The 13,858-nt window shown below is 56.0% G+C and overlaps 2 protein-coding genes across 4 annotated transcripts; both read left to right on the forward strand.

Annotated features, from left to right (window-relative positions):
* Positions 1-1,373: 1,373 nt before the first annotated feature.
* GAPDHS (glyceraldehyde-3-phosphate dehydrogenase, spermatogenic) lies at positions 1,374-10,266 on the forward strand. Of its 2 annotated transcripts, none has more exons than XM_068992370.1 (11): positions 1,374-1,440; positions 3,585-3,747; positions 4,786-4,882; positions 5,052-5,158; positions 7,507-7,597; positions 7,678-7,796; positions 8,163-8,244; positions 8,528-8,679; positions 8,840-9,002; positions 10,006-10,103; positions 10,194-10,266. In XM_068992370.1, the coding sequence occupies exons 1-11, from the start codon at positions 1,374-1,376 to the stop codon at positions 10,264-10,266; spliced, it is 1,212 nt and encodes a 403-aa protein (XP_068848471.1). The 2 variants fall into 2 exon arrangements, with proteins under 2 accessions (XP_068848471.1, XP_068848472.1); XM_068992371.1 differs by having other exon boundaries at positions 3,594-3,747.
* A 409-nt stretch (positions 10,267-10,675) lies between these two features.
* Positions 10,676-12,471, forward strand: TMEM147 (transmembrane protein 147). Of its 2 annotated transcripts, XM_068992802.1 has the most exons (7): positions 10,676-10,826; positions 10,905-10,974; positions 11,512-11,571; positions 11,658-11,794; positions 11,934-12,018; positions 12,104-12,225; positions 12,308-12,471. In XM_068992802.1, the coding sequence occupies exons 1-7, from the start codon at positions 10,750-10,752 to the stop codon at positions 12,429-12,431; spliced, it is 675 nt and encodes a 224-aa protein (XP_068848903.1). In that variant the 5' UTR covers positions 10,676-10,749; the 3' UTR covers positions 12,432-12,471. The 2 variants fall into 2 exon arrangements, with proteins under 2 accessions (XP_068848903.1, XP_068848904.1); XM_068992803.1 differs by lacking the exons at positions 11,658-11,794; positions 11,934-12,018.
* Positions 12,472-13,858: the final 1,387 nt, after the last annotated feature.

The following is a 13,858-nucleotide window of genomic DNA, read 5'->3' on the forward strand; positions in this document are numbered from 1 at the left end:
TTAAATTTGGTACCCCCCACCTCTGTTCTCTTTTTTGGTCTGGGTTTGTTGACATCTCCCTAGCTGTTCATTCTACTTATTTTCAGTTTCACCTTTCCCATCCAAGCAGGAGGGCCTCACCCTTGCTCTGTCTCATGGCAGATGCTTAGCACACTGAGTCCTTATGGAGGTCAGGGGAAGGAAGAGGTTATGTCATTCTGCCCTTTCTTGCTTCCACACCTCTCTCTGGGACGATGACTCCCTCCTGGCCCAAATCCCCCCTAAATCTTGGTCACAACTGTGTATCAACTGGCCCTACAGGTGAAGGTGCCTGCCTGTGAGTCACAGATGAGCAAGCAAGCCCCCACACCCCATGCTGTGGGGGGATGGGGCCATCGGTCCCTGTGTTCTTCCCAGAATGTTTAATGAAAGCCTGCTTTGTGTCAGGCACAGGAGCTGGAGGACCAGTTATGAACAAAACAGAAAACAATGGTCCCAACAGGGAGACAATGAACAAGCAAAGGAGTAACTGCATCAGGGTAAATACATGAAAAGCCATCAGGAAAAGAACAGCATGTGTGAGAGGACAGGACTCAAGATTGGGCATCAGAAGAAACCTCAGAAGGTTACATTTATTCATTCATCCTGGAATTATTTTTTGAGCCAGCACCTTTTAAGTACCATTCTTCTAGTCAATGGGATATAAAAGTGACAAAGGCAGACAAGCCCTCTAATGGGCAGAGACAATTTGCAAGGAAAAAAAATGGGTAAATAAAATGGTCTTTAGAGAGAGACATATGCTGGGAGGAAAAGAAAATTATAGAGTATAACCCTAAAGCAGTTTGGCACATTTTCGTACGTAACCCAGGATGGGAAGTCAAACAAAGATTCCTGGATGACAGGAGTAATGGTCATGGCAGACAGTGACTGAGAAAGGAGAGAACTTTAGATGCGGAGTTAGGAGGAACTCTCTTAGAGCACGGCACCTGAGGGAAACCAAGAGGCTGCCAAGGGAAGAACTGGAATGAATGCCAGAACGAATGAATAAACACAGGACTTCCAGGCAAAAAGAAATAGCGAGGATAACTATCCGGAGAAGGGTCCAGAAGAGCATAGAGCCCGTGTGCCCAAGGAGAAGAAAGAACAGAGGAAGGGCTTTGAAGGTCAGTGCAAAATGCTGGATTCCATTCGAGACGCCAGGGGTGGTCTTGGAAGGGTGGGACACGGCCGCGGCCACGTGCCTCGGCTGGGACTGGGCCTTCACCCCGGCTCCTCTGTGACGTCACAGGACGTCACGGTAAGACGTTCGGTCCCTCCAGCCCTGAGCCCCGTCAAGCAGTAACATCTCCGCGAGCGCCAGGGCAGCTGGCTGGGCCATGAAACTTTAGAAGGCCATGTCGAAACGCGACATCGTCCTCACCAATGTCACCGTTGTCCAGCTGCTGCGACCGCCGTGCCCTGGTGAGGGAGGCGGCGGAGCGACCCCTGGGAGGGAAGAAAGGGCGGTGGGTCCGAGTCCCTGCCGGCGGGAGGCGCCCCGGTAGCGTCCACCAAGAGCCGGACAGGAGGCGCGGGGTGAGGGACCGCTTGCCGGTCGGGGGCTCTTCCATCCTGACTCGCTGCCTTCGCTCCCCGCAGCCCCACTCTCCTCACCACCTGGTTTGTGGGCAAAGTGCGTTCTATGACGGTGGTGGAGGAGAAGGGGACCCCCGCCTCCAGGCTGGGCTCTGCGCCAATACCGCCATGGAAGGGTAGAAACCGGCCTGGGCGGAGGCAGGAGCCGGGTCTACGAGGGGGCACCCGGGATCTTCACCCCCTTCCCTCCCCGCCCCCTTACCGACTGAAGGCTAGGCGGCTCGCAGCCTCCGCACCTCAGGGGTGTGGGCAGGGCCGCGGTCGGCGAGGCTTGGGCGGGGCTCCAGAGTCCTGGAGACCCTGGAACGGGTTTGTAGGCCTTGAACCCCTCTCCCTGCTTATCACTCGCTCAGTGATCTCAGTCGTCGGTTTCCCCTCGGCAAGGTGGGTGTACAGCGCATGCCTCACAGGATTCAGTGAGCTGATGCACATGAAGAGCTCGGCACAGCACCTAGCCTTGGTGGCACCAGGAAATGGGAGCGTCATTGTAAATAATAGCGCGCCCAGTACCGTGTTTCACCTACTGGATGAGGCTTCATCACTGAAGCTGCCCCAGGCTCTTCCTTCCCAGCCCATGTACCCGGTCCAGGAGCAGAGGGAAGAAGGCAAGCCTGGGGGAAGTTGCAAAAGAAGGACCAGCTGGGGTTTCTCCTGAAAGGTCACAGAGTAGGCTCAGATCCCTACTCTTCACCATATGAAGAAATCCCCCCTTTTCACGGAAGCAGAAACAGAACACAAAGGAATAGAGACATTCTTAAAGTCACCAATAACCACCAATAACACTGACCAATAGTTTTATGAACTTGTAGCGGTACTGGAAACACACACAGCCCAGCCTCAGGTCACAAGGTCTTTGGCAAATTGGAGAGATTAGAAGAGAGGTCGGCTGACCCCCAGCTCCTAATCCCACTCTCTCCAAAGTCCCTTTGATTCTGGTGCCAAACACAACTCCAACCTTCATCCTCCAGTCTCTCTCCAATCCCTTCCATCTCCCTTTCCTCATGAATACACTAAGTGTCAGACATTCTCCCCTCTATTAAAACCAGCACCGATTGTGCCTTGAGATCTCGCTGAGTCCTCACAGTAGCCCCCAAGTGAAGGGTCGGTGTGACACCAGGAAACAGGCTAGTTTCATTACCTTGCTCAAGACAACTCAGCTGGCAGATGGCTGAGCCAGGGCTGATATCCAGGCCTGACCCCCAGCTTGAAACCCTCTGCCAGCCAGGGTCCCTTGACTGCTGTCTCCACCAGGTCCCTCCTCCCCACATCAAGCCCTCAACTGTAGCTCAGACAACACAGCTTCAAGCATAGGTGTTTAAAACACAGTATGGATGTGGACACGCATGTGTGGAGAAGCAGAAGCGGATAGGGGTTTCCATTTGTTTGATATGTTACGATGGACTTGTGTTTCTGAGGATAAGAATCACCTTGGAAACAGGATTCCTGGGGCTCAGTGCAGACCCACAGAGTCAGATTTCCCTAGGAAGAGGTCTTCCTGTGATCCTTACCAAAACACTTTGGGGACCACTGGACTAGACCAATTAGCAGATAAGTCTGGGAAACAATCTTCCAAATATTAAGTGTGGCATGTTTCCCAGACTCTCTTGCAAGCACTACCTGTGTCACCTCATTTAATCCTTACAGTGATCCTCTGCGAGAAGTACCATTATCATCTCCATTTTACAGAGGAGGAACAGGAGGCCACGAGACCATCACCCCAAGCAGCTGTTAAAAGTACACATCTGCTGAATTAGAATCCCCAGGGAAGAGGCCCTGGCACTGATATTTTAAAGCAAGCCCACACCCCTATTCTCTCTTTGGATTAGGTAGTTTTGGGAAACACTGGGCTCGACACTTGGCCACTAGGTGCCAGAAGCCAGCAGCGGATCCTGAGTGGCAAAGATGGCTCGTTCTGTCGCAGTGATGATGCAGCTCATTAGCTCACTGTCCCTCTCCCCTGCTCCCAACAGTAACCAGAGCACCGCCCCCACCGGCGCCCAGGGTTGAAGCTGAGCCTGAGCCCCCACCCCAGCCCCAGCCGGAGCCAGTCAAGGAGGAAGTCCCACCACCTCCACCACCACCGCCCCCTCCTGCACCTAAGAAGGTTCGGGAGCTGATAGTTGGCATCAATGGGTGAGTCACCCCTGAGCGGTTCCCAAAGCTTTAGGGCCTACCCCTAAAGCTCTACCCAGTTGGGCTTCCCTGGTGGCTCAGCTAAAGAATCTGTCTGCAATGCAGGAGACCTGGGTTTGATCCCAGGTTTGGGAAGATCCCGTGGAGAAGGAAACGGCAACCCATTCCAGTATTCTTGCCTGGGAAATCCCATGGACATGGACAGAGGAACCTGGTGGGCTACAGTCCATGGGACCACAGAGTCGGACATGACATAGCGACTAAACGACGACTCTCTATTACTAAAGCGGGCTTTTCCTCATGTCTTACCAATGCTTTCATCCTGCCCATCCTGGAGAAACACAGGGATAAAGTCAAGAGGACTCCACCTTCAGAGAGCTCACATTTGGGCAGAAAGTCAATGAATACGGAACACGGCAGCTCAGTGGTGAACAGTGTGGAACTTGGGGGGAGAGTAAGATTGAAGAGGGCTATGTTAGCCAGGGACTCAAGGAAGGCCTCTGGGAAGTGACACTGGAGTCCGACAATGCCCTGAGTGACAATGGGGCAGCAAGCAATGGCTATGGGGTGTAGGGGGCAGCTCAGTGTTCTAAGGACAGACAGGAATTCAGCACAGCTGGTGGGGGGCGGCACTAACAAAGGAGAAGAGGACGGAGGATGGCAGAAAGCCACACAGGGGCCTGGAGGACCGTGGTGAGGAGTTTGGATCTGGTTTTACTGATAGACGGGGATAGAGGTTTTCATTTTTCAGCTTGAGAGACATAATCTGACCTGAAGTTCTACAGGATGCATCCAGCTATGAAGTGAGGAATAGGGGTGAGAGGACACAGGGGCAGAGAAACACAAAAAGTGGTGGAAACGGGCGAGATCGTGTGAGCAAAATGACACTGGCCCACACAGGGATGCGACCGTCTTCCCCAGATTGAGACATCCCACCCAGTCCCCGAGCAGGCCTCTTTTAGCCCCTCCGTCCCACCCCCCTCCTCTGCCTGCTGGCTGGGAACTCTGAGGACAAACCCCCAGCCTTCTCCTTGGCAGATTCGGACGCATCGGTCGCCTAGTGCTGCGTGCCTGCATGGAGAAGGGCGTTAAGGTGGTAGCAGTGAACGACCCATTCATTGACCTGGAATACATGGTGAGCAGCAGACAAAAGGCAGGGTGGGAGACAGTGGGACCGGAGTGGCGAAGGGGTTCGGGGGAGCTCTGTGGAAGGCTCCCAGCTGCCCGGTGGACCCCTCACGGGGTGGGGGCCACTGCTCACTCCCCATCCACCCCAGGACTAGAAGTCATTCTGTCTCCTGCAGGTGTACATGTTTAAGTATGACTCCACCCATGGGCGATACAAGGGGAGCGTGGAACACAAGAATGGACGACTGGTCGTCGATAACAATGAGATCAGTGTTTTCCAGTGGTAAGGGCGGCTGTCTGATGCCAAGCTGAAACATACTAATGCAGGGGTTGTAGAGGTGATTAGAAAAGGATTCCAGGCTCTCATGTAGGGTTCAGTTTGTAACCCCCCAAACTGTATGTGCATATGCTTCCGGGTACTGGTTTGGAGAGGTGATCTCGGAGAAGCGCCTGACCCCTAGAATGGTGAAGCACTGATCTAGAAAGATGCCCCACTGTACTCAAAACACTTTTTATTTAATACATATGTGTGTTTTCTCTCAGGCCTATCAACTCAACCTGTCTAAAATTCAACTCTTGATTATCCTTCAACCCTTCAATCTATTTATTCCCCTGCCCAGGAAACAGTATCACCATCTAGCCAACTACTTCCATTCAGTTCCTACATAGCAGCCACAGAACCCTTCTTCAACAGCTGGACTGGTTACCCCCCATCCCCACTTAAATCCTCCAGTGGCTTTCCCATCACCCCACATACAAAATCCCAGCTGCCGACGGGGTTCCCCATCATGTGCCCCATGCCCCAGCCCCATGTCACCAAAGACACACTGGCGATCAACCTCTTGGAACCCTGCTCCAGCACCTGTTAGAACCCACTTCACCCAGTTCTCACTGATACAAACACTCCTCCTTTATCTAAAGATGTATTTGTGAAATATTTATTTGGTTACCTCAGGTCTTGGTTGCAGCCCATGGGCTCAGTGGTTGCCCTGATGCATGTGGGATCTTAGTTCCCCTACCTCAGGACTCAAACCCATGTTCCCTGCATTGCAAAGTGGATTCTTAACCACTGGACCACCAGGGAAGTCCCTTAAAGATGTTTAAAATCTAGTAAGTCAAAATCTTGTAGGAAAAGGCAACGGCACCCCACTCCAGTACTCTTGCCTGGAAAATCCCATGGACGGAGGAGGCTGGTGGGCTGCAGTCCATGAGGTCGCTAAGAGTCGGACATGACTGAGCGACTTCACTTTCACTTTTCACTTTCACGCATTGGAGAAGGAAATGGCAACCCACTCCAGTGTTCCTGCCTGGAGAATCCCAGGGACGGGAGCCTGGTGGGCTGCCATCCATGGGGTCACAGAGTCGGACACGGCTGAAGCGACTTAGCAAGTCAAAATCAGTAACAAGTAGATGTTTACTAAGCTTCAAATACATTTTCAAAATACCAAAAAAAAAAAAATTAAAATTCATAAAATGGGAATCAGTAAATCTACTTTATCTAAGGTAAATTAGCCACTGCTGGCCCTGTGGCTGCCTTCCATTTTACACACATGCACGTTCGCAAGCCCTCTCCAGCCGCAGGCAAGATCCACAGCCTTCCCAGGGCTCTTCCCAGCAGGCCCACTCTCAGCCCTGCTGTCCATCGGTGGCCAGGTGTGGGTGGAGGTGAGGACTGGAAAGTCAGAGTGAGAGAAGCTGTCTGACCCCAATTTGAAGCCATGACAGCAAAAACAATTCCAGATTCCAGCAGAGCAGCTGTTGCTCAGAGTCCTTTCCTTCCTGGGCCTGGGCACCATTATCCCTGTCCCCTAGGGTACCCTCCCAGGGCTGCTCCGCCCCCACACAGGCGCCCCTCAGTGTGTGCCCCACTGCTCTGCATTACAGCACCATGGATGCCCTCTGGCATGTCTGCACAAGCAGTGTGACTTATGTGTGTACTTTATCCTGCTCCCCCACCTTCCTGTTGTGTGACCCTGGGCAAGGGAACAAAGCTTGGTCTCCTCGTGTGTCTGATGGGGATGCTGATCATACCCACCACAGCCAGAGCAGGGAGAAGGGCCAGAGGTGTGCAGAGAGCACCAGGAAGGTCCTCCTCCCAAGGAGCCTCATGCAGCACTCCCGCAGGGAGGGCCCTGTCAGTCTGCAGTACCACTGTTGCTCTGGCATCTGTGGGCACAGGCCCAGTGGGTAGACTCAGTACTTCCTTGAAGAACGAATGAATAGAATCCTCAAAACAGGCCCCTGGGCAGGAGGGCAGGGCCCATGACAACCTAGGGGAGGGGGCTGGGGTCTCCAGGGTCACTGACTCTGCCGCATGCCAGCTCCCCAGTTGCTGCAGAGGAATTTGTTGAAGGGCCCTTTCCCCAACTTGGAAGGCAGACAAAGCGGGGGAGGGGGGGATAAGAGAAGAGCTGCTTGGGTCAGATGATGAAAAGGGGGACCTGCCAGATGACCACAGAGTGAGAAGAACCACGCATGGTGCCCGGGGAGACGGGGAAGCCGCTCATTCCTGCCAGATGGCCTGGCAGGAAGGCCTCGGGTCAGCCTTTCTCAAATGGTGAAGGCCAGGGACTGTGAAGGGGAGGCCAGGCAGGGGAGAGACCTACTGACAGCGCTGCCGCCCCTCCTCAGCAAGCAGCCCAGAGAAATCCCCTGGAAGTCTGTCGGGAGCCCCTTTGTGGTGGAGGCCACCGGTGTGTACCTGTCCTTAGAGGAAACTAAGGTAAGTTGGGAGGAGACACCCGGGGCTGCCTGGGTGGGGTGGCACTCGAAGTGCCTCATGACACTCTGCTTCTTCTCTAGGCCCACATCGAGGCAGGTGCCCAGCGTGTGGTCATCTGTGCGCCCTCTCCAGACGCACCCATGTTTGTCATGGGGGTGAACGAAAAGGAATATAACCCCAGCTCCATGAAAATCGTCAGGTAACGACGTATGGGCAGCAATGTTCTGCAGGGTGTGCCTGACGGACAAGCCTGGGGGTGGGGGGTGAGGGAGATAGGAATCCTCTCACCCTCACCACTCCCCCTCGCCCCCTGGTGCTGTCTTCACTTCACTCCACTTCTCCTTCCCAAGGTCTTAGCAGCCCTCTTGTTCATGTTACCCTAAAGCCATCAGTTAGAAATGTTCTCAGAACATGCTTGGGGAGCTTCCGCTCCCCACTGCTCCCTCATCCCCAGCCCAAGTTTTCAGCAAACCAAGTCGGTGTGCAAACCCTGAAGGTCAGGTAAGGGGGGAGGGGCGGCTCTGCGGCTCACCTCACAGTGCCCTGGCACTCCTGGCTGTTTCAGCAATGCGTCCTGCACCACCAACTGCCTGGCCCCCCTCGCCAAGGTCATCCATGAACGATTTGGGATTCTGGAAGGCCTGATGGTAAGCTGGGGAAAAGGGGCGGGGCAGGAGACCCAGCTGGGAACCGGTACCTCTTCCTCCTGTACTTGCTTCGTGTGTGGAGTTAACAGGGAGAGACTGGTTTTCTGTGTGGGGAGAAGCCCACCAGTGGTGACATCCTTTGAACCCTGGATCCTGCCTGCATGTGCCCCTCCTGGGTGGCTGTGGCCCTGCCAACCTCCACACCTGGACTGCTAACCCTGGGCCTGGGAAGAAGAAGCCTAGGAGCCAGGAAGGCCTCACCTTGGCCCTCTTCCTTCCCAAGACCACAGTCCATTCCTACACGGCCACCCAGAAGACAGTAGATGGGCCGTCGAAGAAAGCTTGGCGAGACGGACGGGGCGCCCACCAGAACATCATCCCAGCCTCCACGGGGGCTGCCAAGGCCGTGGGCAAAGTCATCCCAGACCTCAAAGGGTATGAGGGCATGAGGCTGCAACTGGGGCGAGGGCGTACCCAGAAGGACTGGACTGGCCCCCAATCCTGGAGGTCTCCAGTGTGGCGAAAGCAGAGACAAGGGGGAATGGTGGCGAGGCCCCTGGGTTCTGACTCCTGCCCCTGCTGTGGGATTCTTCAGGAAGCTGACAGGAATGGCATTCCGAGTGCCAACCCCAGACGTGTCTGTGGTGGACCTGACCTGCCGCCTGGCCCAGCCTACCCCATACTCAGCCATCAAAGATGCCATCAAAGCAGCAGCCAAGGGGCCCATGGCTGGCATCCTTGCCTACACGGAGGATGAGGTGGGGGCTGAGAAGGGACCCTGGGAAGAGCCCTCTGGGGAGGGAGCATGGTTTTCCATTTAAAGGAGTTGTTTGCAGCATATTAAAATAGGACCTGCAGGGCTGGGAAGGTCAGCTCTCCCCACCAAATCAGGGTCTCTGTACTTGCTCCCCTTTGGTCTGGACTGCTGTTCCCTCAAGTAGCCACACAGTGCGTCCTCACCTTCTCCAAGTCACTACTTAAATCTCTCACCTCTTTTTGTGGCCCTTGTCCTTACCTGAAATGTCATTTCATGGTCACTGTTGGCTCTGCTAGCATGAACACTCCAAGACAGTAGTGACCTTGGGACTCCTTTTTCACTTCCATAGCTCCAGCCATCTTCCAGGGCCTGGCATACAGCAGGTGTTCAACACCATGCTTAGTGAACAAGACAAGGACTCCCATTTTGCTTTAGGCCAGCCACGGCCCATGGCCTTCCCTGTGAGGAATGGGTATCACCTCCCTCTGCTCCATCAGTCCACTTTGGTGCTGTCTCCCTGCTTTAGCTCCTTTAGATCCCTTTAGATCCCTCCCAAAGCTGCCGGGATCTCTTAAAGAAATCAGATCACATCATCCTCAGAGCTGGAAACCTTCCTGTAGCCTTCCACCATGCTAGGGTCAAACCCCCAGGGGCCTCATGCTCCAGTTCCTTCCACCTCAGACCCTACTGAGGGGTGGAGCTGACCAGATCCTCCTAGTCGTCCAGAGCCAGGCTCACCACCTTCCCTCAAGGGCCTCTGGCGACTCATCCCCCTTGCAGGATTCCCAGGAAGAGATGTCTGTTGGTGCAGCATCAAAGGCTGTTTGCAGTCTGTATCCTTTAGCTTGGCCCCTACCTGCAATGCCCCCCATGAGTCTCCCTATACCCTGTCCCCAGAACCTGGACAGAGCGGGGCTCCATCAAACACTGTGCGCCCAACAGACTGAGCTCCTGAAGGTCCTTCTTCTGCGACCCACGCTTATCTTTGAAATTCTGATATTCAGGTCGTGTCCACGGACTTCCTTAGCGATAGCCACTCGTCTATCTTCGATGCTAAGGCCGGCATCGCGCTCAACGACAACTTCGTGAAGCTCATTTCCTGGTAAAAGGGGAAGGGGTCAGAGACCGTGGTGGGCAGAGTGGGAGTGGTCGGAAAGGATCCCCTGAACCCCCTCCATCCCTCCCTCCCCAGGTACGACAATGAATATGGCTACAGTAACCGGGTGGTGGACCTCGTCCGCTACATGTTCAGCAGAGACAAGTGAAACAGGCTGACCCACCCCTGCTTCCCAGTGCTCTCGGGCCGGAACCTGTTTCTCATCCCCGTCCTCGGCCCCCCGGGGAAAGGTGGGCGTCCCCGCGCGAGGGGCCTGTGCCGCTGGGCCAGTGGTAAAATAAAAACCCAGAGTGCTCACAGTTGCGCGCCATGTCTCTGCGCCGGTCACGACGGGGTCGGGTCCGGGATCCAGAGCCGCTCCGCATGCGCTCGCTCGATCCGGGCAACCAGACCCCAAGAGCCGCTCCAGAGAGGCCGGGACGGCACGGGGTCCAGCTCCGGACCAGGCTCCTCGCTGGCCGCCCCCGGGCGCCGCGGCGGAGCCGGATGACGTCAGCGCGCCGCGCCACGGACTCCGGCTCCCAGAAGGCCGCGCGGGCCGCGGCAGAGGCAGGTGGGCGCCAGGCCCGGGCTCGGGCGCCAGGCCGCCGAGGCAGAGAGGCGCGCTCCGGCGGGCCGGGCGGCCGGCGTCATGACGCTCTTCCACTTCGGGAACTGCTTCGCCCTGGCCTACTTCCCCTACTTCATCACCTACAAGTGCAGCGGCCTGTGAGTGCGGGGAAGCCGCGGGGCGGTGGGAAGCGGGTGCCGCGGGTCGAGCCGACCCCTCACCGCCCACTCTCGCAGGTCGGAGTACAACGCCTTCTGGAAGTGCGTCCAGGCCGGGGTCACCTACCTGTTCGTGCAGCTGTGCAAGGTGAGGGCGCCAGCGGTGCCGCGCTAGGGCTCGGGGGACCCTCGTCTCTGCCCCTGCCCGGACCCCGGAGGTGGGGCCATTCCCGCACCCCAACTGGGTGCTCCAGAATGCCTAGGGAAGCCGGGCTTGGAAGGGCTGGAACCCGAGGAGAGGTCCCCGAGCAACTTTTGTATAGCACTTTTAGTAACACTGAGAACATTCGATTACATGGCCAAGAGGGTTTTGGATACTAACTACTAAGAGCCGCTGACTAACCCCAAGTCCCAACACTGCTACCACTGCCCTGGTAGATAACCAGCCGCGGCGCCTCCAGACCTGACCTCGATCCCCTCTGATCACCACAGAACCCAGACTTCCAAGCCCCTGCCCTCAGTCACCCTAGCTTCTGCCTTCTTGCTGCTCTCTGGTGATCCCTCTTCCATATGGACACCGCCCCGCAGAACCCCAGTGTACTCCCCTCCACATACTAACTTCCCACCCAATCCACGTGGTTGCTTTCCCTCACCTTGAGGTGACCTCTGTGTGTTCTGGTCTCAGATGCTGTTCTTGGCCACTTTCTTTCCCACCTGGGAAGGCGGCATCTATGACTTCATTGGGGTGAGTGGGGGCAAGGGAGGGGGAGGGAGTACAGGAGTGGGGGCCCCTGGCACCTGTGCTTACTCAAGCCTCAACCTGACCCACAGGAGTTCATGAAGGCCAGCGTGGACGTGGCAGACCTGATAGGCCTAAACCTTGTCATGTCCCGGAATGCCGGCAAGGGGGAATACAAGATCATGGTTGCTGCCCTGGGCTGGGCCACCGCCGAGCTCATTATGTCCCGGTGTGTGCAGCAGCCTGGAGCCCAGACTCCTGAGAAAGGACACCTGGGTTCCAGGGGGTGCTGGGGGGGGGGGCTCACTCCGATTCTGGGTGCCGAGGGTGTCCGGGTACTGGAGAACCCCTCCCTCTGCCTTCCTCAGCTGCATCCCCCTCTGGGTGGGAGCTCGGGGCATTGAGTTTGACTGGAAATACATCCAGATGAGCATCGACTCCAACATCAGCCTGGTATGCACCCGCTTACCCCGCACACACCCCCTCTGCTGGTGGCTCTTCTCTGGAGGCCCAGCCCTGACTGCCCGCTTCCCTCCAGGTCCATTACATCGTCGCCTCTGCCCAGGTGTGGATGATAACTCGCTACGACCTGTACCACACTTACCGGCCAGCAGTCCTCCTCCTGATGTTCCTGAGCGTCTACAAGGCCTTTGTCATGGAGTGAGCGGGGTGGGGTTGGAGGCCGGGTCCAGATGGGCCAGGTTGTCACTTCTCCCTCCCTCATTGTGCTGTTTCCTCACAGGACCTTCGTCCACCTCTGTTCCCTGGGCAGCTGGACGGCACTGCTGGCCCGAGCGCTGGTGACGGGGCTGCTGGCCCTCAGCACCTTGGCCCTGTATGTCGCCGTTGTCAACGTGCACTCCTAGGCTTGGCATCCCAGACTCTCACATACCTTCTCCCCATCCCCAGGTTCAGTGAAGTAAAGAGTATTTGGAAAGTTGTTTCTGCCTCCGTTTCTCTCTCTGGAACTGTCTGCCAATACTGTGCTCACCTGGGTCCCAGCGGCCCTCGTTTTGGTTTTGGAGCCAGGTAGACAAGCCGGGAGACTAGGCCGCGTTGATTCGTCCTATGTTCCTGGACCAGCTCCTCTGCTTCTTGTTTTCCCTGAGTTGGCTGAGGGCTTGTAGACAGTCTTTGAGCAGTGGCATAGCCTAGGCCCTCAGGGAACAGGTGACAGAGGGGAGCTAGAATCCAAGAGATGGTTCTTGAGGGCTTCTCCTCCCTGCCTTAACCTGGCCCTGTCCCACATGGCTCTTCCCTGGCTGGTCACCTCCTCAGCTCCTGGTCCCAAACCATCCCTCCATCCACCTTTGGTATGGGAACTAAGGGAATCTATCTGAAACCCCCATCTTACTAGTTTGCCCTTCTCTGCTTACAACCATCTAGGACTCCTCACACTGGAGCAGTCCACTGGACCCTTGGTTTTATCTTTGAGCGTCTGTTTTGTGATTCTGAGGTCCTCAGTGCACTGACTTGTTTTTGTGGCCCTCAGATTAAACCCTGGCCTGAGTCTTCTTAGGGTGGAGAACAGAGACAGCTGCAGCCCAGGAGCAGAGCCCACCAATGTGGCTGTTACCCTGAATACCACCCTGCTCATCCCAGTCCTTCCCTGGTCTAGTGAGGCCAGCTTCCTGCCGCTTTCTCTCCCCTTCCCTAAGGGGGATTGATTAGAAGCAAGGTGTTGAATGGCTTTCTTAAGATCCACCAGCTGCAACCCCAGACCACGTGGGAAGGTGCACCCCAGCCCTGCTGTTATCAGTGGGATCCCCCAGGGCATGAGATGGAGCGCGTGCCCCTTCCCTCCCTCCCTCCCTCCCTCCCTGCCTCCCTCCCTGCACTAGGCTCTCAAGTCCTGCCATAATGTTACTTGACCCGGGGCCTAGGAAAGCAGCAAACACAGATCTGTTCAGCTCTACTCTGAGTCTTGGTGTTTCCAGAGGCAGCATTTACCTTCAGATGGGGCAACCACCATGTAGCCCACATCCTTCTCATTGTTCCTAGTCAGGACAGGGTTCCCAGGGGTCTTGGGATGGGGTGGGGAGGTGAGTGGGAGGTCACCATGAGTTTGATATGAAAAGGGGGTGGATGGGGCGCTCCCCAAGCCCGCATGCATGGATGTATAAGGGCATTGCCTTCTCCCGTATGCCCCTCCCATGCCCCACCTAGCCCTGAGCACATAGAGGGAAGGTTGCAGAAATGACTATTCAACCTATCTGCTGAGCAGGGAGAAGGCAATGGCACCCGACTCCAGTACGCTTGCCTGGAAAATCCCATGGATGGAGGAGCCTGGTAG

Source organism: Capricornis sumatraensis, chromosome 20, assembly GCF_032405125.1.
Source record: "Capricornis sumatraensis isolate serow.1 chromosome 20, serow.2, whole genome shotgun sequence".
Classification (NCBI taxonomy): Eukaryota; Metazoa; Chordata; class Mammalia; order Artiodactyla; family Bovidae; genus Capricornis; species Capricornis sumatraensis.

What these genes read in the sequence shown, in the direction of transcription:
- GAPDHS (XM_068992370.1), top strand. Translation starts at nt 1,374, where the DNA reads ATGTCGAAACGCGACATCGTCCTCACCAATGTCACCGTTGTCCAGCTG. An exon ending in TGTCCTTAGAGGAAACTAAG is followed by an intron (nt 7,598 to 7,677) that starts GTAAGTTGGGAG and finishes CTTCTTCTCTAG; the next exon opens with GCCCACATCGAGGCAGGTGC. An exon ending in TTCGTGAAGCTCATTTCCTG is followed by an intron (nt 10,104 to 10,193) that starts GTAAAAGGGGAA and finishes CTCCCTCCCCAG; the next exon opens with GTACGACAATGAATATGGCT.
- TMEM147 (XM_068992802.1), top strand. Translation starts at nt 10,750, where the DNA reads ATGACGCTCTTCCACTTCGGGAACTGCTTCGCCCTGGCCTACTTCCCC. An exon ending in TCGACTCCAACATCAGCCTG is followed by an intron (nt 12,019 to 12,103) that starts GTATGCACCCGC and finishes GCTTCCCTCCAG; the next exon opens with GTCCATTACATCGTCGCCTC. An exon ending in TACAAGGCCTTTGTCATGGA is followed by an intron (nt 12,226 to 12,307) that starts GTGAGCGGGGTG and finishes GTTTCCTCACAG; the next exon opens with GACCTTCGTCCACCTCTGTT.